General features: G+C 51.3%; 1 protein-coding gene across 2 annotated transcripts; it reads right to left on the reverse strand.

The window, feature by feature from the left end:
- Nucleotides 1–53: 53 nt before the first annotated feature.
- Nucleotides 54–22,960, reverse strand: SMPDL3B (sphingomyelin phosphodiesterase acid like 3B). Of its 2 annotated transcripts, none has more exons than XM_070610560.1 (8): nucleotides 22,379–22,788; nucleotides 12,484–12,697; nucleotides 9,835–9,932; nucleotides 6,354–6,497; nucleotides 5,145–5,317; nucleotides 3,828–4,008; nucleotides 936–1,121; nucleotides 54–286 (listed from the first exon to the last, which is right to left on the reverse strand). In XM_070610560.1, exons 1-8 carry the CDS (start codon nucleotides 22,437–22,439, stop codon nucleotides 54–56), a joined length of 1,290 nt encoding a protein of 429 aa, XP_070466661.1. In that variant the 5' UTR covers nucleotides 22,440–22,788. The 2 variants fall into 2 exon arrangements, with proteins under 2 accessions (XP_070466661.1, XP_008535977.2); XM_008537755.2 differs by lacking the exon at nucleotides 54–286 and adding an exon at nucleotides 3,610–3,743 and having other exon boundaries at nucleotides 535–1,121; nucleotides 22,379–22,960.
- Between the last annotated feature and the right edge of the window lie 2,597 nt (nucleotides 22,961–25,557).

The raw sequence follows: 25,557 nt of genomic DNA on the forward strand, positions 1-25,557 counted from the left end.
TGGGACCCCGCCGCGGGGCCGCCCGCTGTCCCCTACCCCGCCCTCCGCGCTGCCTAGGACCGACCCGGGCCCTGGCTATGCAGCCTGCCCTGGGATGCCCCCACGCGGCACCCCTGAACACCGAGGACCGCAGGGCCCCAAGACGCACCGTCCGAGCCGCGCTGCCCTTGGCCTAGCAGGCTTCTAATTGCCGCGTATTGCCGTTGAGGCTCCTGGAGGCCCAAGACGGCGAAAACGGCCCCAAAATGAGCGCCCGGCCTTGAACTGCGATCCCTCCACATCTGCACTGTTGCAAAACAAAACAACAAAACGGAAAGGCCTGTCTCAAACTAAGTGCACTTGGAGTTCGGGCCCTGTGCACAGTACCAAGGGCACAGGACCAAGAAGGCTCATCTTCCTGGTGGTTCGTTTCACTTTGATTATCTGCACGGGACGGGGGGGGGGGGGGGGGGGGGGGGGGGGGAGGACGTTCGGTAGCTGCAAGGGAGTTGCTTTAAACGTTATGTACATATTAAAAGGAATAATACGCAGAAAAAGATGCACGATAAGCATTCTTTTTTGGATAAAACATGAAACTTGAAAGAAACGTGCTTCTGGTGGGCTCTTTTGGGCTTCATTTCCTGATCTGGCTGTCCCACCCCAGTTCACTGTACGGATGCGGGGAAAATGGTGGAAAAGTCCAGCTCTCGGGGTGATGCTGCCCCCATTTACCACCGGAAGGGCGAGCCTGGCGAGCCAGCCGGCGGCACCTAAGGTCACGGTGCCAGCAGCGCGCGCAGGCCCAGCAGCGCCGTGAACAGGAGCGCGAGCCGGGGCGCGGGCGCGGCGCCGGGGGCGCGCAGGCAGGCGGAGTAGGCGTCGAAGGCCACCTCGCGCAGCGCGCACACGTGCTCGGTGCGGCAGGCCTCGCCGCAGGCCTGCAAGTCGTAACTGACCGAGTTGTAGGCGTAGTAGCGCTGCAGCGCGCCCTGGTCGTTGGCGATGCGGTCCAGGGCCGCGTGCATGGAACGGGTGCTCGCGTTGGGCACCCCGTAGGCCTCCGTCACCCGGTATTCGAGCTCCCAGCTTGGCGCCCCCTGCGCGTTCGCCTGGCTCAGGTTCACGAAGTAGGTCACCATGTCCTAGAGAGGGGGCGCGAGGCGGGCAGGCCGTGGGCAGCTGTCCGGTTCCACCCCGATCCTGCACCTTGCCTTTGCCCCTAGATTCTTTATAGCTGTAATAATGACCACTGTTGGTTACCCAGCTTTTACCGCTTACCAGGTGTGCTTGGCCCACATCCTCTGATTGAATCTGATGAGGTAACTGCATTTATTGCCCCCATTTCACAGATGAGAAACAGGCCTAAAGGGGTTAATGCATTTGGCCAGGGTCCTACAGGTGTTCAGTGGCAGAGGCAGGATTGGAACCTAGGTTGTTTACCCCATGGCCTGTGCATTTCCTGTCCCAGCAAGCACAAAAGATGCTCAGTAAATATTTACAGAATAAACGGATAAAAGCAACTTAAAAGAAGTAGGATGGGGTGCCTGGCTGAGAGAGATTATAGAATTGTGGTGGATGGGGGCTTGGGATATGCCCAAGACCTCTAGGATCCAGGTGCATCTTAAGGACTAGAATCTGGAAGGGTATATCTGTCCAACACTTTCCACTTGAAATATAGATCTGCTTCAGGTCCCTAGAGGTGGGGTGAGAGGAGCTGCCGTGTGTAGATGACGACTTCCTGCGAGGCACATTACATTACTTGGGTTAGTCCTCCCCACCCCTACCAGGTACTGTCACTCGCATTTTATAGATGAAGCAACAGAGGCCCATAAAGGTCAAAAAGCTCATGCATCGTGGAGCCAGGATTCAAACCCAGGTCTGACTGACTCCCTCCCTGAGAAGGATGTAGGCATATGGGGGGAGGGGAGGAGCAGGGAGAGTCCCAGCCTATGACTCCTCTTGCTAAGGCCTTCTGGGTGCCCATGTGGACAGCAGGCCACACTCTGAAAGTCCTCAGACCTCGTCTCCATCTACATTTCCTCTGGATCAAGGACCTAGGTTATCCCCTGCAGCCCCTGATTTTAAATGTCCTTTCTCGACAACCAGATTAAGTCTCTATACCCCGCTCTTCATGGACCTCCAGCTTGAACGCCCGGCTGCCTCATCCCTCGGCCTTTTTACTTGGATGCTGTTTAGACACCCCAAAGTGAACAGGGCCAAAACCAGACTTCTGATCTTCCCTCCAAAACCTGCTCCTCCGCTGTGATCCCATTTCAGTAAACGGCAGCCTCGTCCTTCCAGGCGCTCAGGCTGGAGCCTGGGAGGCCTCCTCGACGCCTCTCTTGCTCCCACTCCCCTCATCCAATCCTCCAGCACATCCTGTCCGCTCTGCCCTCAAAACACATCCAGGATCTGGCACTTCTCACCACCCCACTGCCGCCGCCCGCCCCTCCCAGTGGCTGCCGTGGTCACCTCCTGACTGATCCCCTGCTCTGCCCTTGCCCCCAACAGCCTGTTCTCTGCACAGCAGACATGGTGACTTTGTAAAATTGTAAATCAGAATATTTAATTCCTCTGCCCCAAACTCTCCAAAGTCAGAGTCCTAATGATGGCCTACATGATCTGGCCTCGTCCCTCCCACGCCCGCCCTGTCCTCCTGCAGCCACACTGGCCTCCTTGTTCTTCCCGAACACACCAAGCATGTCCCCACCCTGGGGTCTTTGACTGGCTCTCCTCCGCCTCCCCCAGATCCTCACATGGCTTGCTCCTGGAATTTACTCAGAATTCAAGTGTCACCCTGTCAGGGACACTTCTCTGCCCCACCTGCCTAACAGCATACACACACACACCCTGTAACCATTACCACCTGTCTCCTCACTGTTTTCTTTTCTCCTTAGCACTTCTCTCTGTGTCATACTTTACTTACTGGTTTATTGTCTGTCTCCGGCAAGGTCAGCTACAGGCGAGCTGTGACTGTTTTTGTTCATTTATGTATCACCTGAGCTCAGCACAGGGTCTGGCATGTGGCAGATGCTTGGTACATTTTGTTGAATAAATTAAGGAATAATATTTCTTTGTCACTTGAACAATCACAAGCACATCCTGGTTGGTGAGGGATTGCTCGATGCGTCAAGGGCCTGCTTTGGCTGGGGCCTAGTCAGTGCAGGGAAGCGGGGGGCAGTGGGCCTGAGGTCACACTGTGGGAGGCCTTAACTACGAGGCCAAGGAGATCCAACTTGTCTTGGGGGCACTGGGGAGCCATTGAAGGTTTTTGGACAGGAGAGAGAGAAGAATCTTTAGAAGGATTAACCCCTTCTGTAGCCTGTAGCAGATGAGCTACAGCAGGGCAGGGCTAGAGGCAGGGACACTAGGTAGGAGGCTGTGACCCAGGGCAAAGGGAGATTTGGGGAAGAAGAATTGACCTGACTTGGTGGCAGGATTGGGGACGTAGCTCCAGGGTTCTGAACCTGAGCTCTGGAAGGGTGGAAGTAACCTGACCTTGCTGAGGCTCAGGGGTTGGCAGAGGGTGGATTAGCTGGGGAAGAGTTAGGGAAGGCAGTAGGCGATCATGTCACACACCCCCCCTCCGCCCCCGCCTCCTCTGGCCCCAGTGGACCCAGGGCTCCTGACCTGCAGGCTCAGGGTGGCTTGGTCGTATTCGAACACCCGGATGCCTGGATTGTTGGCCCCGTTGACCACTCCAGGTAATGTGGTTTTCCATGGGGTGACCCCAGGTGTAAGGAACATGACACTGATGGGGGCACCTTTCAGGAGAGAGATAGTGGGACTGAGAGAGGCTGGCGGGGGGTGGGGGGGGTGGGCTGGCAGTTGCCCTTCAGGCTGAGTACCTGCATCATCATAGAACATTCGAAAGCTGTCAGTGTGATGGTGCCCGAAGAACTGCCCTGCGATCACCCGATGGTGCTTCTGGACCACCTTCAGGTACTCCTCGTTGAAGCCCTCCCGGAACCACGCTTTGTTCCGTGTCTTCTCAAAGAACCCCGGGGGCACGTGACCAATAATGTACACCTACGGGAAGGGGTGCGCAGGAGGGGCTCAGGGACGCCCTCCTCAACCCTCTCTTCCCCTCTCAAAACCTGCCTTTCTCCCCAAAGGCAAGCAGACAGACTCAAACGCACCTCCTCCTCCGAAGTCCTCGTCCTCCCTCTCCCAGGCAGATTCAGGCACTCTGTACACAGCAATGAATGTACCACATGCTGCCCCGCCTCTGTGCCTTTGCACCTGCTATGCCTGCCACCTGGAGCACATTTCTCATTTTCACCTCTGTAAATCCTACCAGCAGTTCAACACTCGCTCAAAGGGCACCTCCTCGGGGAACCTTCCTGGTCCTTCAGAGGTTAGTCTTCGCCCCTTGGAGAGCTCAGGCCCTGGAACTAAACCTTCCTTGCCTGGTTGTGCAGCACATGCTATGTGGTAATGTGGGTTCACCTCCTACATTCCTTGAGCCACTCAGCTAACAATACCTGGGCCCTTGGCCACCATTGCGAGAGGTAGAATGGGGGGTGGGAGGGAGGGCGTGAGCTTCGGAGTCACACTGCCTCTGGGACACCAGCGGTGTGTCACCTCTCCGAGCTTCTGTTTTCGCTTCGGGAATAGCGCCTAACTGGTGGAGTTTTGCATAAATGAGATAATCCATATAAAGCACTTAGCAACGTGCCTGATGCATAGTGAGTGCTCAGAAGCACCAGCCATGAGCTTCTGCTGGGATGTGCTGGTCAGTGCAGGACTCAGGCAGATGAGACACAGGGCCAGTCCTCGGGGAGCTGGCAGCCCAGCAGACTAGACGGACACCCCTCAAGGGCAGGGCATCCTTTTATGTGGGCTGCAGCTGTGGCAGGTGGGGGCAGTGTCAAGAGCACTGGACTTGGAGTCTGGAGACTGAGAGTCTAATCTCAGCTCCACCACTTATTGTGTGACTTGGGTCGGTCACCACCCCTCGGGAGCCTCAAATCTGCTGTGGGCTCCGGGGGCCCAGCCTCACAGGCTGTTGTCAGGATGGAACAAGCCCCCCTCCTGGGCTAGTTTGATGAAGGACCCTCTGTGATGTGGGCATCTCGGGGTAGGTGGGCGAGTTTGTGCGGAGGAGGCAGACCTGTTCAGGAAGTGACCCCAGAGAGGGAAGAGGAGGCGGTAGCAGCCCTCACCATGTCCCCAGCTCGGGATGCGTTGGTCAGCACGTCTTCCAGCCACTGGAACTGCTGGCCGGGGTCAGCCATGCCGGCTGTCTGCTCATTGTTGCTATAGTACAGATTGGTGTTGAGGACCACAATTCGCCCAGCCCCGCTCGGCCCCGGCAACTTCTCAGAATAGAAGGCACCTAGGACATCACAGCCAGGGAGAATCTGGAGGGGTCCTCGGCCTCTGACCAGACACACCTCTGCCCCCTTCACTTCACTCTCCCGCCTTCCCTTCCCTCATGTCCTCCCTTCCCATTTTTCCCGTAGGAGGGGCATCGTGGGTAAGACCAAAGGCTCTGGAGCCAGGTAGCCTGAGTTCAAGCCCTGGCTCTATCACTTATTTGCTGTGCAACTTGGGAAAGTTACATAACCTCTCTATGCCTCAGTTTCCTTCCCTGTATAATAGGAATAACAATGAAGTGTGTTTGCTCCTCCAGATCCACTGTCAACCCTTCTCCACTCAGCTCTCTGCCCCAGGAACTGACCTACGTGAACTAAGTCAAAGGGCTTCTGTGCCCCGGGCTTCTGGTTGGGTTTGGCCAATGGGGAGCCCCCAGAGCAGGGAACTGAGAGAAAGGGAAGAGAGTAGGTCAGGGTCACCTTGGGCTGGCTGTGTCTCTGGATCAGTGGTCCTCAACGAGATGATTTTGTGCCCCAGGGAACATTTGGCAATGTCCAGAGCATTTCTGGTTATGGCACCTGGGGTGCTACTGGCATCTAGTGGGTGGAGGCCAGGGATGCTGCTAAACATCCTACAGTGCACAGGACGGCCACACAGCAAAGAATTATCCGGCCCAAATGTCAGCAGTGGCAAGGTTGAGAAACCCTACTTGAACTGACAGTCACTGCCTCTTCCTAGGGTTGCTGCGAGGAGTCTAGTAACCTGCAGAGAATAGCGCCTGGCACACAGTAAATGCTCAATAAATATCCCCTCTTGATCCTCGCTAGTGCCGTGGGGTTAAGAGCATGGGCCCTGGAGTCACCCTGGTTCCTGCTCCCAAGTCTGCCTCTTCTAAGCTGGGTGACCTTGGCCAGTGACTTGATATCTTCAAACCTCAGTCTCCTTATATGTAAAATGGGGATAAAATCAGTACCTGCTTCATGGGAATGTTGTGAAGACAAAATTAGGCCTTGGCATACAGTAAGTGCTGCTTATAGTAGCAGACGGCATTGTACCTTCTCTGAAGAGAGCGATGGACTCGTTACTGAGCCAGGGTCTCCACATTTCTGCTACCTGATTGTAGATGTTGTTGCTCCCTGGCGGCAACTGGCTTTTGGGGTGAAAGTCATGATTTCCCAAAGCAGCATAGACTTTAGTGTCTGGGGAGAAAAGGAGAGATATAAAAATATGTATGTGAAAGTGCTTGAAATTAGTCATTTTCAGTCAGCCACTGGCCATCAGAGCTAATGGGGAAGAGTGATAAGGAAAAAAATCCACCGATAAGAAAAACAGAGATAAGCAGAAAACCGCATTTAATAGAATGTGGCTAAACTTTGCTCAGACCTGAGAAGGAAGAGCAGTGAGTTCTCCAATCCGTTCCCTAACCGCATCCCAGCAGAATGTTTCCTGGTGAGAAAGGAAGCATCAGATGGCAAGGAAAGAGCTGGAAGATCTAAATAATCCTCAGATCCATTATTGGCCACTTGGTAATTTAGTGTTCCTTGTTCTCATCATTTCCAAATCCATCTTCCGGTTAGGAAAGGGGTCTAGTTCCCTCTGAGAGGCCTTAGGAGTTTCATGCAGTTGTGAGTCAGTCCATATTTATTGAGCACATACTATGTGCCATTGCATCTACCTGGGAACCAGAAACCCGAGCCCCAGTGCCAGACGCCTCGTGGTGCAGTAGGGTTGATGGGTATTGAGTAATTAGAGGTGAGAGAGCTGTCACAAAAAGGGGAGAGCCGCTTGCTGTGCGATTGTATAACAGGGGTGGAGTGGGGGTCAGGGGAGGCCTTTCCAAGGAAGTGGCCTGTGATCGAGCCCAGGAGGAGGAGGGGAGCCCCTCAGACTTATTTCCTCCTCCTGAGTAACCTCATTCTCGCCCTGATTTTACATCTGTCTGCGTCTGGCATGTAGTAGTTGCTCAATAAATATTTCACAATAAATAGAAACTCCTCCAAGCTCAGGGCAGGGCGTTGCCCTTATCTGAGCTTGGCTCACCCCAGAGAGTTACCTTGAACCAATCAAGGAGGCTGGAACCTCCAGTTTCCACTTGGGAAAATGTCTGTTAAACCGTTTGCCGGGTACGGCCTACAAGATCTGGAAATGCCGAGATCTCTGCCAGAGGAGGAGGTGAAGGATTCCTGTCGGGAACTGTTTGCAAAGCCAGAAGCCAGCACTGGAAATGCCTGGAAAAACCCCACCTCTCTAAGGTGAATATAGGCAGCCATTAAGAATCCATTTAAGAAAAAACACAAATCCTGGACTCCCACAGCAGATGAGAAGGAAGGGAATTGCTCCCATTTTTTGCTGCTTCTACGTGCCAGGCACTGTGCAAAGCTCTTTACAAGCATAAGCTCCATGAGGGCACAACCTGGCATCTTGTTCACAGCGAAGTCCCCTAGAATGGTGTCACACCTATTAGGAGATGTTTGAGAAATATTTGTTGGCTGACTGAGTGACTGGGTTACCTTATTTCATCCTTACAACAACCCTCTGGGCAGGTACCAGCATTTTCCGCAGTTTGCACAGGGAGAAAACAGTCTCGGTGAGATTGCCCAGCTAGAATGTGGCAGAGCCTGAACCGGGGCCTCGTCTGTTTGCCTTGCACACCTGCATTCCCCACTGGGCCGTGCTGGAGAGGCAAGTGCTGGTATTCACAGCGACTCTGATGGGACACAAGTGGCACGTACCAGGAAGAACACATGACATGGGACCCCAGATCTCGAATTTCAGTCCTTTCCTCCTCTCCCACAAGTTGCTTTGGCTTATTTATCTATAAAATGAGGAGCATTCTGCTTGACCATGTTGTTATAATTCCCAAATCAGAAAATGCCTCATTTCATCTCTTCTAATTTCTTCTCATTTTAACATCTCTACAAGTGGGGTGTGTCTTACCACTGAGGCCTTAAGAAAGCACTGTGTCACACTTTAAGTGACAGCATTTTTTTTCTCAGCAATACGTAAAATAATGATGCCTCTTACAGTCGATGGCATCTTGGATATGAGGAAATTCAATAAATGTGTAAGTGTGTTATGAACTATAACATCTTCTAATTTACGCTTGTATGTCAAATCGCAGTAAAAAGCATTTTCTTATCCATTATTTCACTTTTATTGCAGAAGCCCCATGTGGAGCAGAGGACAGAGAGCTCACAGTTGGATCTGAGTTTGAAACCCTCCCTGGGACCTGACTAGCTTTGAGCCATCGGTTCCTTCTCTATACATTGAGAATAAGAATGCCTGGGGGTGGGGAGGGAGCGCGGGGGGGCCGGATGTGTCCTGGTTTGACCCTAAGTGGAGACTTCTGCTGGAAGATGAACCAGCCCAAGCACGTCTGAGTTGAGTTGGGTTGGGTTGAGTCACACAGACTGGAAGCATCCAGGCAACTCTGCATAAATTGATTTACGTTGAGGAAAGGGGGTGGCAGAAAGGAGGTTGCCTGGAGGAGAGATGTGGGATGGTGACAACAGGTGGGGTTCTCTTGAAGTGGCAGTGGGAGTGGTGGATACGAGGGTGCTCAAACCTGGATTTGAGTCCCCACCCTTGCCACATGACCTTGACCAGTTTACTTGACCCAAGGCTCACATAGCACCTCTCTCTACAATGATCGTGACAATGAGTGAGCTAAGGCACGTAATATTCTCAGAGTGCCTGACAGCCCTGGACACACAGATCCATAGAGTTATTGCTGCTGGTGTTATTATTAGTTTTTATTGTCATTATTCCATATCTGGGTCCTGGGGACCCAGGAATAAGACCTGTAGAGGAAGCAGCTGTCCCAGAATCCAAAGAAGGTGGGGGTGTGGGGGCTTGTGGGCCACTTTCCCAGGTCCCCAGCTGGCATCCTGGACCTGATTCAGCCCCCAGAACCTTGTGTCTGGCACAGCCTGCCTTAAGACATTTTCGAGGGCCGTGAGGTGGGGCATGCAGACCCCATTCTCCCTGGCATGTCCCGTGGGGCTGCTGCCATAATCATTCACGGTCCCTGCCTGCTCTCCCAAGCTCTGAAGGCCTTGGAAGCACCCAGAAACAGCACCTCGGCTGGAAATCAGCATCTCCCAGAGGTTCCAGCAGCCGAGATGGCTTGAGGGTGGTGGATGGCAACTCCAGAGCCAGAGCAGGACACAAGGACTGTGTGCGAGCCCATGTGAGACTCACCCAGGGACAGTGCTTGTATATAACTGTAGGCACCTTGAGAAGGGGCTGTGAGGCTGGTGTTAAACAGCCAGGAGTAGAAGGCAGTGAAATGTCAGGCATTTCCATTCATCGAACTCGGTGTGTCTCCACAGGCGGAGGAGCTCGCCTGTTCCTTGCAGGATTGTTGGAAGGTAAGAAATGATCGCTGTGAAGCGCCTGGCACAGGACCTGGCCAACAGCCACCACTGTCAGTGGATGAAAGTCTTTCCTCTACATCTTCCTGCTGCTGTTGTCCCTTGAGCCCAGCACCGCCTGGGGGTCAGGGCATGCTGTGGAGGACTGATGGCAGAGTCTTACCTGGAAAGACCTCTCTGATGAGCTTGGTCAGGCGTTCCACAATTTCCAGCACGGCTGCCTCTCCCAGCTTCTCATTGGGCACATGAGGGGTATCATCACTGCAAAACATCACCGAGCCAGTTTGGTGCCAGCAGCTCAGGAAGGGGTATGAGAAAAAGAAGGGATGGCTCTCTTGTAAGAAAAGAGACTGTGGAACGGGGCCTCAGACGTCCACTGAGGGGGAATGGCCAGGCTGGAGTTGGGAGTCACACAGGACAGAGTTCAAACCTGGGCTCTGCCATTGACCTGCTGTGGGTCCCTGGGCTGGTTGTTTAACCTCTCTGAGCCTCCATTAGCTCATCTGTAAAATAAAATAATAATGGAACCAACCCATAGAATATTTGTGAGGCTTCAATAAAGGGGAAAAATTATGTATGTAAAATGTAGAAGAGCAGCTGCTAGGTGGTAATTAATATTGTTATTTAGAGAGGGAAGCTCTGGGGTTCCAGTGCCAGCTGCCAGCCCCCAGGGAGCCTGGGTGGAGGAGCCATCTCTGACTTCTGCTCCTTTCCCCAAGGGTTCTAAGGAGTCAGGAGCTGGCTTCAGAGCATAGAGTTCAGACCTACTCTTGGGCAGGTCCAAGACCTACCCCAGGACCATTTAGTCCCCCATTAGCTGACCTAAAGCCCTGATCCACCTTAGAAATGGGCAGCAAGGTGGGGGAGCAGAGGAGGAGGCTGAGGGAAGGCGGGGTTTGGGGTTGGCAGGAGCCCCAACAATGTAAAGCCTGAGGACTCAGCTGCTGCCCAGGTAATCCCCAGGGAAGTCAATTAGCTTACTAGCAGCTCGCACTGGCCTGCTTTGTGCCAGGTACTTTCTGTGCATTGTACCATATCCACCAATTTATTCTTCATAATAATCCTACAGTGTAGGTTCTATTGTTAGTCCCATTTCATAGATAAGGAAACCAAGGCAGAGAAAGGTGAAGAATTCTCTCTAAGTGTATACAGCCAGAAAGTGGTGAGCCAGGGTTTGAACCCAGTCAGCCTGGCTCCAGAGTCTATGCTCACACCCATTATGTCCTACTGTGTCTCTGATACCTTCGTGAAGGCAGCAAGAGGAGCCTTTTAGCTCTGTTCCCGCTGAGGACAGGCTGGGAATCCAAAGACAGCAGAACAAAACTCTACTTCTTTTTTTCTAGCTTGGAGATCGAATTCTGTCTGATAGAAAACCCATCCAATTTCAACAGGTTATCCCCCGAGCAATTGCATCTCTTCCAGAGGAGTCAAATTTCTCAGAAATTGAAGAATTACAAAGGGTCCTAGATGTCAGCTTGTCCAATGCCATACCCTTCTGCAAGGTCCCAGAGATTTCCCAGAAAAATCACGTTTCTGTTAAAGGATCATGGATTTCCCAAAGCGATCATGGATTTCCCAGAGGGAACACATCTTTCAAGGTGTCACACATTTCTCCAAGGTCCCCTCCTCAGAGAATTCAGAGGCTCCCCCAGCAAGAACCCTCTCGCCAGCACGAGTCCAGGTTCACCGCCTAAAGCTCGCTCTCTTCCTAGACTGATTCCTGAGCCCAGGGAAGCCAGAGCTGCCCAGGCCCCTCCTGAGACACTGTCACATTTCTTAAGTGTCCAGCCTTTCCCCTCCTCCTGCTGACCACAGGGTCCATCTAAGGGTCATTCCTAGTCACTCCCATGTCACGCTGAGGGACAGCTGGGGGCATCGTGGGTTGGATGCTGCCTTATAGAAGTGTCCACTGAAGCTGGAAGAGGGAGCAAGAAGTCAGAGCTTCTTCTTGCCTTCCTCACCAGCTCCTGGTTCACCACTTCCTGCAGGAAGTCCCCCCGAGTCCTGCCAGATGGAGTCAGGTGCCCTGTGAAGCTCCCACATGCCCCCACGACCCTCTCTCCTCGCTGGTATATCACGGTCAGTGGGCTTGTCTGTGTTGCCCACAGGACCGTGAGCTCTTTGAAGGTGGATGCTGGTCTCTATCATCTCAGTTCCCCAGTGTCTACCCCAGGCCGAGCACAAGACAGGCTGACCTACTAAGAGGGGAGGGAAGGAGTGAGTGTATGAAGAGGGAAACTTGAGTGACAAGGACAAGTACTGAGGAAAGTTGAAGGACTTACAGCAGCATCCCTGAATGAGAAGCAGAGATGGAGTCTCTGCAGCTGAGCGGAAATCACCTTCCAGCTATCCCCACACGGAGCAACGCCCCGGGCCAGGGCAGCCCGGGGGAGACGGGGGTCAGCAGCTGACCAGGACACTTGGTCCCACTTTTAGCCCTCCTACCTTCCTCCCTCCCTGCATTTGGATCTCCAGGGCCTGGAGCTCCCAGTGGGACTGGCTCCAGTGTTCATCCCCCAAGTTAAAATCCCGGAGTTCTCCACATGCCCAGACAGGCCACCACCGCGTCCCCATCCTCAGAGACAGCCGCATGCTGCTGAGGCCGGGAGACACGGAGGTGGAGGGCAGACTTCGGAATCAGCCAGGCCCAGGGGCCCTTGGGCCAGTTGCATAACTCCTTTGAGCTTCAGGTTCGTCCTCTCTAAAATAGGGCTGGTGTGACGACTAAGGGAGACAGAGTGGGGAAGGTGCCAGGCTGGCAGGGGGCACACAGCAGTGGCCCGGGCAGGGCAGCTGTTGTGACGGCTCTCACCCAGTCCAGAGGATGAAGTCTGGCTCTGGCTCGATCTCCTTCATGGCGTAGATGGAGGAGTTGATGAGGACCCAGGGAGAGTCGCAGAGGTAGTCACCCCAGGGGCCCGCACTGGGCACTGGCTGGGAGCCGGCTGATGGGCACACCTGGAGGGGGTCTTCAGAGACCTTGTAGTCAGGGTCCAGGTGCAGGTCAGAGATGTGCCAGAACTTCCCTGCAGAGGAAAGGAGACCCTCCTCAATGCTGTTGGCTCCCTGAGCCTGGATGGGGAGGAAGTCCGGGGGAGCCTGGGCTGGGGGAGGGGAGGATGCACAGGTGAAAGGAAGTTTTCTCCGAATGCTGGGTTCAGAGAAAAAGGGCCACAGGTCTGGCTTTGCCCAGGGAGGCACTGAGCAGAGCAGAGATCAGGCTTGGCTCTGTCCCTGCCCTGTGACCTTTGGCAAGGCCCCTTCCATCTCCCCACCTCAGTGTCCCCAGCAGCAGCATGAGGGATTGGGCTGTGTGACCCTCAGGAACCTTTTGGGAGTTCCAGGCAGAGTGCTTGTTTTAAAGCCAAGGTGGGAGAGTGTCAAGGTTAAGCTCTCAGGCTTTGGAAGCACATACTAGCTGTGTGACTTTGGGCGAGTTGCTTCACCTCTCTGAGCCCATAACTAGAGTCAGATCTTATTATGCTCCAGAGAAATACATACAAAAATTTGATCTGGGAGAACTTACACACCAGATGCGTTGTAAGATCTTCCTAACTAATACCAAGAAAAACCTGGGGAATATGTATGGAAATGTTTAAGTGTGCTGGACCAGAAGAGAAGGAATGTAACTTCAGATTGGGCTGCATTTCTTGTGTGGGTGTACTTAGTAGTGATTCTGGATGCAGGGTGGCAGCCTGAGCAGCTGGGAGTGGCCCTGTTCGTGAAGTGGTTGACTGAAACCTGGTCTCAGATCCAAACCAGGGAGGCTGAAATGCCAAAAACCTCTTGGTGTAAAACAGAGAAGGGAATTGAAAGAAAAGGCCCCATGGTGTGGCTTTATCATCTGTACCCAGCACAGGGCCCGGGATGAGGCATTTCAAGGACGCTTATTGAGAGAGCTGAACAGGTCCGGCTCTGCCCTCCATCCTGTGTTTCTGGCTAAGACCGAGTGAGGCCTGGGATTTCCTCACCCTCTGGCATTGCTGTCACTTCCTCCTCCATTTCCTGAGTCACTCGGAGCCAACAGTCCCCCCTCCCTACCTCAGGAAATGGGGCCTGGACGTCCCAGCTCCTTCACTTGCAGAGTTGAATAGCCAGGGCACCACCCAAGCCACAGGACATTCGATGTGGCTCTAGGACAGGCCCCAAGGTAAAGTTTGGCCCCCGATCCTCACTCCTTGGCTTTTTCTCCCAGATACTTTTGCCTACCTCTCCTGATCTAAACCTGGTCTCAGGAAAGGATCAGAAACTTGTTCACACTAAGGTGCAAATGACTGATTAAGCAAATATTATCCCTCCCATGGTCATTACACAGTCATCCTCACCACAGCCTGAAGGTATTGATCATTATCTACATTTCGCAGATAAGGAAACTAGGGTTCAGAGGTCAACCTGCCTGAGATCAGCTGGTAAAGGGTGGGGGTCCTGTGGCTCCAGATCCTCTCTGGAGAAGATGTGATTGCTAAGGGGTAAAACTAGTGCCGTTTTATTTTGGGTATGTCTTTTTGCATACGGTCTATGCCTGCATTTTTATTGTTTTATTTTTTTGGTGAGGAAGATTGTCACTGAGCTAACATCTGTGCCAATCTTCCTCTATTTTGTACGTGGGATGCCGCCACAGCATGGCTTGATGAGCGGTGTGTAGGTCCATGCCTGGGATCTGAGCTGAGAACCCCAGGCTGCCGAAGCAGAGTGCACAAACTTAACCACTAAGCCACTAGGCCAGTGGCTGCATTTTTATTTTTTCACCCAAACTGAGAGTCTTTGTGTATAATGGGAGGAATTTAACATTTTTGCACAGATTGTGATCACTAATATATTTGCAATTACTCCTACAGGGGCAAAATCTTAAGCCAGAGGAAAGACACTAACTGCCCCATTTCCACCAGTGGAAGGGCGGGGCTGGTGGCCTTCCCCAGCGCCGGCACTGACGGTGGGCGGTCACGCAGGCTCCAAGCCTGAGGCCAGACCGGCCAGGTCGGAAGCACACAGTGAGAGGCCTCTGTCCTCCTCTCTGGCGTGTGGTCCCCTTGCTTCCTCTGAAGACCGTGGCAGGGACCAGTCCTGCGCCTCAGGCAGGCTCCCTCTCCGCTAACCACAAACATCCAGCCTTCTGCCCCTTTGATGTCAGCCCTCAAAATACTCAGTGAACATTTCTCCACTTCGGAAACTCCTTGTCTGCTCACAGAGGCGCCGGTAGCAGCTGTTGGTTTCTCTTCTTTCCAGCCCGCCTGGAATTTCCTAGTGACCTCTGTGTATGTGTGTGTGTACGTGTGTGTGTACGTGTGTGTGTACGTGTGTGTACGTGTGTGTGTACGTGTGTGTGTGCATGTGTCTCCCTGAAGGCCTGACTGCAGGAGAGGCCGAGAAGGTAGAAAGAATGGCATGGAGAACCAGAGGTCCAGGCAGGGCCTCCAGCTCTTTGGGCTCCAGTCTCCTCGTTGTGGAGGCGGGTCACAGAGCCCTCATCTGAGGTGGTGGCTCAGTCCAACTCACGCCACTCGTTGTCCTCACAGGGCCTCTTTCCTGGCTCCTCTGCCACCTTCCCCAGTCTTCCCCAGGTCACGTGGCTGCTTTCTCCTCCTCATTCAGGCGTCAGCCCAAAGGTCACCTCCTCAGAGAGGCCTTCCCTGACTACGTTTTCTCAAGTTCCACTTGCCCCAGTTTTATTTTCTTCAGAGCACTCTCATATAGGAAATTATCTTGTTGGCTTGCTCATCATCCATCTTTCCTGTGTACAACGTTGGTTCTGAGAGAGCACAGAGCCTGTCTTGTTCATCTCTCTGTCCTCAGCACCTAGACCAGTGCCTGGGATGGGAAACAGGCCCAGAAGTATATTCAACGAATGAACAAGGCCGTGGGGAGGATGATTAGACCAGCAAACACTCAAAGAATGTCGGCTCGGTGCCCTTAACACGCCTCTCATTTCATCCTGGCAGCCATTCTGTGAGGTGCGATTCTTACGCCCATTTCACAGATGAGGAAACTGAGGCTCAAAACTCCGACCTCTCTGAGTCCAAAGCTGAGACACAATGTTGACTCAGAGCCCCCAAAAGTGGCTTTTATAATACGCATACATTACCCAGAAAAGAACGGAGCCACAGGCTTCTATGGGATTAGTTACAGACCATGAGGAAGTAAGCTCTAATTATCACATCCTGGGGACGGGGGTGGGCATAAGGACCCTGGATAGGGAGGCAGGTCATCTGGTTTCTAATCTAGGCTCTTCCACTTGTTGGCTGAGGACTCTGGACAAGCCAGTTGGCCTTGTTGAGTCTGAGGGTGTTTGACATCTGCCCTGCTTGTCTGTGAGCATCAAATAAGACAGTTAAGGAGGGAGGGCTCGTAGAGGAGGATCACAATGCTCCACTGTCCCTGGCAATTACCCCTGGGGCCAGGAGTGAGACTGGGAGGGTGTGGTGAATCATTCACTTTGACCCTTGACCCTTTAGACCGGAGCTTCTCAAACTTGACTGTGCAGACGCCTCACCTGGGGATCTCGTTAAAATTAAGAGGCTTTATATAGTCATACTGCTTGAATCTTTTACAGTAAGAAAAGAGTCATGCATTCCTTGAGTTTTAAGAAAAGGTATCCCCATCTCAGACATTATTATTCATTAATTATTGAGAATATGAATAAATGTGCTATCAAGTACAGTGAGTAGTTGAGGGCACAGACCTGGGTTGTAATTCCAGCTCCACTGCCCACTAGCTGTGTGAAGATGAGCAACTTACTCTGTGCCTCAGTTTCCCCCTCTGTAAAATGGGGACAACAGCGCCCCCTACCTCTTAGGGTCTTTGTGAGGGTTAAAATAAGATCATACATAAGCACTCAGCAATGCAAAGCAGCAGAAACTCCAAATTTGGACCCTGGGACGGGTCTTGCAAGTCCCCCTTTCTCCAAGGCAGGGAGATGGGACAAGGTGGGAATGGCGGCATCCTTTCTCTGCCTGCCTCAGAGTCCCCTCAGCTGCCGTCTGTAGGTAAAGCGCAGGTCCGGGGCTAAGAATATCTGAAGCAGAACAATGTGAAGGTGGATCCTGTCTCCTCCTGGATGGCCCTCCCGGAGCAGAGGGCCGATGGGCACAGCGCACCCCCTGGTTCTAATTTGAGAGCTCCCCTCTGCTCCCTGTCCTTGGCTGGCAAAACAGTCTCCTGGCCCTCCTCCTCCTTCACCAAAGGGGTCGCTAGGCCCCCTGGTCCATTGGGGATGACAGACACAGGGCCAGGACCTAGTAGCTTTGTAAGGCAGATGGAAATGTCTGAGACCTGAAAAAAATGCATTGGCTCCAAAGTTCAGGAAAAAAACCATGTCATCAAAATCAACAACTCATTTCAAAAGCAATACTAAAAATTTTATTAAGAATCATACAGGGAGGGGCCAGCCTGGTGGCGCAGCAGTTAAGTACGCACGTTCCGCTTTGGCAGCCTGGGGTTTGCCAGGTCAGATCCCAGGTGCAGACATGGCACCGCTTGGCAAGCCATGCTGTGGTAGGCGTCCCACATATAAAGTAGAGGAAGATGGGCATGGATGTGAGCTCAGGGCCAGTCTTCCTCAGCAAAAAGAGGAGGATTGGCAGCAGATGTTAGCTCAGGGCTGATCTTCCTCAAAAAATTAATTAATTTAATTAAATAAAAATTTAAAAAAAAAAGAATCATACAGGGGCCAGCCCTGTGGCATAGGATTTAAGTTTGGCGCATTCTACCTCAGTGGCCTGGATTTGCAGGTTTGGATCCTGGGCATGGATCTACACTGCTGTCAGCCACACTGTGGCAGCAACCCACATACAAAACAGAGGAAGATTGGCACAGATGGTAGCTCAAGGCTAGTCTTCCTCAAGCAAAAAAAAAAAGGAGGAAGATTGGCAACAGATATTAGCTAGCTCAGAGCTAATCTTCCTCAGCAAAAACAATAGAAAAAATAAAAATCATACATAGTGTGAACTCCTTTTACTGTGATTCATGATGAGGCGGGGATGACTCACAAAAATCATTCCTAGAGCCTAAGAAGGTACTAAACTGGCCAAAAGTTGGGTTTGCTTATGATCAGAGACAAGAAAAAGAAGGCAGGAAGACACTTGTCATTTATTTACCGCCTACTGAATGCCACATGCTGTGCCAAGCACTGTACCCATGCAGCCTCACGACAAAATCATGAAATACATTCTACTATCGTACCCATTTCACTGATGAGAAAACTGAGCTAGTTAGTGGTAGATCTGGGATTCATACTGTGTCAGAACAGAAATGATCATGGTGCACTGTACTCTGCTACTAGCTAGCAGTGTGATCTTAGACATGTAAAAAAATGGTCCCTTATACTTTTACAGCGCATTACAATATATGTGTGTGATCTGACTTAACTGTCATATTTAATCTCCCCTTTGCTATTATCCCCATTTTATAGATGGTGAAACAGAGGCTCAAGGTCACTTGACATTAGAAGATAGGATCTAGGTTTTCTGGAAGGCAACAGGTTGTGTTTGAAAGGGCGTGGGTGAAACCGGCAATCAGGGAAATCTTGTTTTGAATCCTGGCTCCTCCACCACACAGGCAATGGCAACTTGAACAAGTGATTTGCTCAGCTGAGCCTCAGTTTCCTCATCTGTAAAATGGGGGTAACCATGCTGGTAGCAAAGGGATAGATGTGTGGATGAACGAAGTGATCTCATACAGAGCACCCAGCTGTGGGGTGGACAGGCCAGTCTGGGTGCTCATCCTCTGTGCCACGCAGCCCCTCAGGCCTCAGTTTTTCTTCTCTTCTGGAGCCTCTGTTTCCTCAAGTGTAAGATGAGGGTACTTCATAAAGTTTATCTGAGGGCCCTGCCAGTTTTAATGCCCTGTGAGTCCATGCTTTTGTCCGCTGTGTGTATAACTCACACCACAAAACAACCTGGGTCCCTAGTTCAGTCCTTTGCTTGTTTTTTTATTTTTTTTTTGCTAGGGAAGATACACTGTGAGCTAATGTCTGTTGCCAATCTTCCTCTTTTTTTTTTCTCCCCTCCCAAAGCCCTAGTGCATAATTGTATGTTGGAGCTGTAAGTCCTTCTAGGTCTTCTATGTGAGCCACGGCCACAGCATGGCTATGGACAGACAGTGCTGTAGGTCTGCGCCTGGGAACCAAACCCAGGCCTGCCGCTGAAGCAGAGTGCACTGAACTTTAACCATAGGCTGAAGCAGAGTGCACTGAACTTTAACCATAGGCCCCAGGGTTGGCTCAGTCATTTGCCTCTGATGCTAAGCAATAACCTTAAACCCTTGAGTTGTCATTCCTCTTCTGTAAACTAAGGCTGCGTAAAACACAGAGGGTTCACTTGCTAAAACCAACATTTACTGACTTGTGTTAACCACATGAATTGCCCTCTCCTCACAACAGCTATAGGAGGTAGGCTTATCATTCTTGAGGGAAGCGTTTTCCTTCCCTGCTAACCCATCCGGAAAGAACTTGTCTGTTTCTCTGCGATTAGGAGCCGAAGGAGAATGCGGTGTGGCCTGGGGCATGTGTGGGAGGAGACAGAGCCAGCAGTTGGCGCCCCACCCAAGCTCTTGGCTCAGGAAGGTGGAGGCGGAAACCCACAGTGTTATGCCAAGCAGGGATGACTGCTAACTGGTTGGGTGTCTCAAAGTTCTGTGGGAGAGACTCAGGTTCTGAAAAAACTTACAGGTGCTGTGCAATTCTTTCTAAATTTCTGTTTGCTTTTAAATTATAGATGTATACATACCAGAATGTTTGGAGGAAAGAGAAAAAAATAGTATAGAACCTATAAAACCCACCAGCCCGAGAGAGGACCCATCAAAGGGCGTGATGCCTAAGGCAGCTGAGTGCAGGCTCGGTCCTGCCGCTTCCTAGCTGCGGGATCTTGGACAAGTGTGTCTCCTCTGACCCGCATTTGCTTTATCTGTAAAATGATATAATAGTGATAGTACCTACTTTACAGGGACTATAAAAATCAAATGAAAATTTTTTAATTTCATTTTTCAAATGGGTTTTATTTATTTATTTTGAGGAAGATTAACTCTGGGCTAACATCTGCCAGTCCTCCTCATTTTGCTGAGGAAGACTGGCCCTGAGCTCACATCCGTGCCCATCTTCCTCTACTCTATATGTGGGACGCCTACCACAGCATGGCTTTTGCCAAGCGGTTGCCATGTCCACATCCGGGATCCGAACCAGAGAACCTCAGGCCTCCAATGCAGAAGGTGCATACTTAACCACTGCGCCACCGGGCCAGCCCCTCAAATGGGTTTTAAAAGGACAGCATACATCACACACCTAGCGCAAGTGTGGCCCCTCACAAGTGAAGAATAAACACGTTAGCTCTTCTTGGCTGTTTTCCTTAGTGTGTGTTTGTTTTTACACAGTATATTTTAGAAACAGATGGGAGTTGTAGGGCGTGGGTTCACATCCAGACTCCGACACGTAGTAGCTGTGTCCCCTTGGGTTAGTTACTGAACTTCTCTAAGGCTGGGTTTCCGTGAAAATCCCTGTTTCACAAGGCTGTCCTCAGGGTGGTATGTAAGAATTTCAGCAGTGCCTGGCACCTCAGTTTTTGATAAATGTTACTTGTTGTTTTCAGTTTTGCTGTATTGTCTTGAAACTTGTTCACCAGGTGGTTTTACCATCATCTATTCAGCCATTCTTTTGTTGTTCGCATTTTCCATGATTATAAACAATGCTGTGATGAACATCTTGGTGCATTTGGGGGGAGCAGAGAATTTTTTTAACCACTAAGACCGTGGGCTGAGGGGTGCCCAGTGGCATGGGGATTTCTAAGAAAACATATTTAAAGTGAAAGAGTGAGGGGGTGGAAGGTTCTTTCAATCATTCCCCAGCCTCCAGTCAGACAGGCAGAGCCCTGAGTCTCCCAGTGGGGAACGGGGTATCTGCCTCCCAGAGAAAGGAGGACAGCCTCTCTCAGCCTTCTCCCAAGCAGATTGCCCTCACGGGGAATGATGCATCCTCTTAGGGCTTGTCCCGGAGATGTTTCCACCGTTAAGGCACAGCTTTTGGACCCGAGGCCTTCCCAGGCGTTTCACTCTGGTCTCCTGCCTCCCGAGTGCCTATGCATCTCCTCACTGGCCTCTGAGATGCCAGGTCACATCAGCAGAGCGCTTTGCCAAGGCTCCTGGGTAGCGTCTAGGAAGTAGACCGATCAGAGGCCATCGACCCTTCAGACTGCAGCCTGGGAAAACTGAGCTCCACAGCGGCAAGCGATGAGCAGAACCCTGAGCCCGTCCTTCTCTCTCTCAGCCTCAGTTTCTGCACCTGCACCAAAAGGGTGTTGGATCATCTTTAAGGTCCCATTCAGAGGACTCCAGAAAAGGGCAATCTAGAATCCTAAGGAAAACTACAGGTCCATCCCTCCCACTAACTCATCTCCAACCGCGCGGAAATCTAACAGGCATCGCAAACTGGGCATATCCCAAATCCTTGCTGTCTCCTCCTCCCTCATCTCAGCAAATGACAACTCCGTCCTTCCAGCTGCTGAGACGAAAAACCTTGGAGCCCCCTTGAGTTCTCCTCTCACACCCACCATCTGTCGGCAAGTCTCGTCCAGAATCAGACCGTCTCCTACCACCTCCACTCCTACCACGCCGGGCTGAGCCTCCATCCTCTCTCACTGGATGATGGCAATAGCCTCCTCACTGGTTTTGTTGCTTTTCCTTTACTAGGGTGACTGCACCATCCCAGTTTGCCCAGAACTGAGGGAGTGCCCAGGGCGCCGAAATTTAAATGCTAAAATTAGGAAAGTCTCAGGCAAACCCAGACAAGCTGGTTAACCCACCTTCACCCCATGACAGTCTTTTCTCAATACAACAGACAAGGGTCCTTTTAAACTTACACAAGTCAGATCATGTCAGAGCGCTGCCTAAATCCTCTAATGATGTCCCATTTCACTCTGAGTCCTTGAAATTGTCTACCAGTTTATACAGGAGCTGGCGCAGCCCCCTGCCCCCACCCCGTGATCCCCCAACCTCGTCTCCGCCTCCCTCTGTTGCCCACTCTGCTCCAACCACTCTGCTTCCTTGCTCTTCCCACACACATCGCCAGTGCCTCCAGCTCTGGGCTTGTGCACTTTCTGTCCTCTCTTAATGGAATGTTCTCCCGGATGTCCACATGGCTCTCTCCCACACTGCCTGAGGTTTCTATTCAAATTTCACTTTATTAGACAGCTCTTCTCTGGCCACCCCATAATTACCCCCTCCCCCACACTCCCTACTCCTTTTTCTGCTTTAGTGTTCTCCCTAACACTTGGAATACTATGATTGTACTTGTTCACGTGTCTTTTGGTCTGTTTCTTCCCGGGTGAAGGAATGCTTCAGGGGAGTGGGGCTTTGTTTGTTTTCTTTTCTTTTCTGGTTCCTAGAATAGCACATGGTACATAGAAGGCTCTCAACCAACATTTGTGGAATGAATCCATGAATCTGTGTGCCTTCTACCTTCTGCCTCTACCAGCTGGCTGGCTCTTATGTACCCACACCTCTTAGCAAAGTCAGTGTCCCTCCCTTGGCCAGCTGTTGCCTCCACTTAAAATCTTTAGGTCTCAACAGCACCCCCACCGCCCCTGACTCTCCCACCCTCCCTGCTCTTGCTCCTGCCCTGCTATTTTTAGCGGCTCTTTCAGCTTTCTGAGAGCAGCTTCCAGCTCCCAGATCCCGAGTTCACAGTACAAAACAAAGACACCGCAGGCATTCGCAGCGCCTACCTAGTCCAGCCCTGGCGACTCCCCAGTGGGCCAGGAAAATCAGCAGCTTGAGCAGCCTCATCCCTGGGGCTCGCCTCCCAGGAGCCGTGGGGTCCTCCAGGAGCTGTTAGCCGCGCCGCAGGCTTCCTCACTAGGTGTTTGTGGCCACGTGCCTGAGCAGAACTTCTCGTCCTGTTACCGGGTGTTGCCTGTCATTCAAGGTCCTGGCTCCTCTGGCTTTTCCTCCTTTGCCCAGCAGGGTGTGAGCTGGGTTTGTCCAAGGAGATGCACCAGCCACGCCTTTGGACTCTGAAGTCGACAGTAGCTCCTGTCCGGCTGGTTCCTCAGAGCGTGTCAGTCCAGCCAGCAACTGGAGTCTCCAGCAAGGTCACCCAGCCCCAGCCACTGAGAGGCAAATATCATCTACTTCTGGAGTTTTCGTGTTGCCCCACCCCAGCAGATAAAACAAACCTGTATAAAATGGTTGGCCTTTGCCTTCAAAGGAACTTAATTGCTAGTTGGAGATCGAGATGCTCAACCACAAATGAACCAAGACTAAGAGTCAGCCATTCTTTCATGCCGGGAGCCACGTCCCAGGGAGATGGAGAGGACCTAGGGTGGCCCTGCCCTCAAGAGGGGGAGGTAAACTGCTGGACTGCGGTTCAGCATGTTAGGTGGCTTGACAAGCCCAGGGGAGGGATCTAACTCTCCAAGGAAAATGAGAAGGCTTCTGGGAAGAGGTGACACAGGTTTAATCTCTTCTTTTATTTTTTAATTTTTTTTGAGGAAGATTAGCACTGAGCTAACATCTACTGCCAATGCTCTTCTTTTTGCTGAGGAAGATTGGCCCTGAGCTAACATTCGTGCCCATCTTCCTCTACTTTATATGTGGGACGCCGGCCACAGCATGGCTTTTGCCAATCGGTGCCATGTCCGCATCCGGGATCTGAACCAGCGAACCCCGGGCCGCAGACGCAGAACGTGTGCACTTAACTGCTGTGCCACCAGGCTGGCCCCTCTTCTTTTATTATTGAAATTGCCAAACATAAACAGAAGTAGAGAGGATAGTGAAATGGACCTCCAGTACCCATCCCCCAGCTACAGCAATTATGAATTTAAGGCCAATCTTACTTTATCTGTACCACCACCCCAACCCCATTGGATTATTTTAAAGCAAATTGCAGAGATCATATCATTTTGCGCATAAACACTTTAGTATATCTCTCTAAAAGATAAGGACACTTTTTCTCACACAATGATAATACTATATCAGATCTAAAAACATAATAGTAATTCTTTACTATCACCAGTTAGATATTTGGTCAATGTGTGAATTTCCCTGGTTGTGTCAAAATATTTTTTTACAGTTGGTTCACTCAAATCAGGATCCAAACCAGGTCCACACACTGCATTTGGTTGATATGTCTCTCTTAATTTGTAGACCTCTCTCACTCTGTCTTTTTTCCTTGTCTTCTGTCAAAGGAACCAGGTCATTTGCCCTATGAAATTTCCCACATTCTGGAGTATTTGGCTGATTGCTTCTTGGTGGTGTTATTTAACATGTTCTTCTGTCCCTCATATTTCCCGTAAACTGATAATTAGACCTGGAGGTTTGATGACATTCAGGTTTGATTTTTTTGGCGAGACTGCTCAGGTGGTCTTGTGTCCTTCCTGCTGCATTGCATTGCAAGGCACATACAGATCTTCCACAACTTATGACAGGGTTAAGTCCTGATGAACGCATTGTATGTTGAAAATATCATAAGTTGAAAATGCATTTAATACACCTAACCTACTGAACATCATAGCCTAGCCTAGCCTACATTAAACCTGCTCAGAACATTTACATTAGCCTACAGTGGGCAAAATCATCTGACACAAAGCTTATTTTATAATAAAGTGTTGAATATTCAATATGTAAGTTATTGAATGTCATACTGAAAGTAAAAAACAGAATGCTGGCTGGGTACGCAATGGTTGTAAGTGTACCGGTTCTTTACCCCATGATCCGTGGCCGACTGGGAGCTGCGGCTCACTGCAGCTGAGCAGCATCACGAGAGAGTATCGTACTGCACGTCACTAGCCCAGGAAAAGATCAAAATTCGAAGTACGGTTCCTACTGAATGTGCATCACTTTCGCACCATCATGAAGACGAAAAATCGTAAGTCGCACTGTTTATAATTGTATGATTGTCCCACCAGCTTAATCTTAATGTCCAAGTAGGAGTTAGCCAGAGGGGAAGATGGGGAGATGAGAGTCCCAGGCGAATAAGCAAACCCTGCTAAGACAGAGATGCTGAAAGGTCCCAGGGAGCTGTGTGGGGTGATGTGGGGGCTTGGGGTCCTGAACCAGGGAAGCAGGCAGGAGCTGGCCATGCTCGGGTGTTTGAGCTGAGAGCTGTGGGGAGCCGTGGAAGAGTCTTAAGCAGGGGAGAGAGACAACCCAACTAGCATCTTAGAAGGATTGCACTGGCTCTGTGGAAGATGGATTTTCGGGGATACCAGCAAGGAGGCTGAGGCAGAGAAGTCCTGGTGAAAGTGGTAAGAGTCTACACTAGGGAGTTAGTAACTAGTAGGAGGAAGGGATTAAATAGACTGGCTGGAGAATTGGTTGAGGTGTTAAGTTGCGTTCTCCCTGTATTTTTTTTTTTAACCTTGATTTAAGCAGGTAGCAAAGATCCCTTCCTTTGGGGGAGGATGCGGCCAGGTGGAAGGCCACAGTTTCTTGAAGACAGCCACGTCCAGGCTTTTGTCCTGTGTTCAGGGCCCTGGGTCACCCCAAGGAGGAGGAAGGCATCAAAATAACCACCAAGACTGAGTTTTCTGCCAGCGCAGAGGGAAGATGGTCAGAGACCAATGGAAAGGAGGCAGTGCGACTTTTCTTGCGCCTGAGCCTATGGCCTGATTCATAATCGCTGGGACGTATCTAGGGCACATTGAGGTATGTTTGGAGGGTAACCTGTGGGACTGGTGGGGAAGGAGGGCAGGCAAGGAGTCTAGGGCAGGCGGCTCCCCAAGGGCTGAGCAGGGAGTTAGCAACCACTAGGCTACAAAGTGGAACAGGGGGAGAGCTCTGAGGGGCTTAGGTGCTCCTTATAAACCCATCCAAGGGGTGCTAGAGTTCCACTCAGCTTTTGGCTGGGTGCAGGGGCTTCTTTTAAATACCTCAGCTTTTTGGTCAGGGTCCCCAGAAGACCCCA

The sequence above is a fragment of the Equus przewalskii genome, chromosome 2 (assembly GCF_037783145.1).
Source record: "Equus przewalskii isolate Varuska chromosome 2, EquPr2, whole genome shotgun sequence".
NCBI classification, from domain to species: domain Eukaryota; kingdom Metazoa; phylum Chordata; class Mammalia; order Perissodactyla; family Equidae; genus Equus; species Equus przewalskii.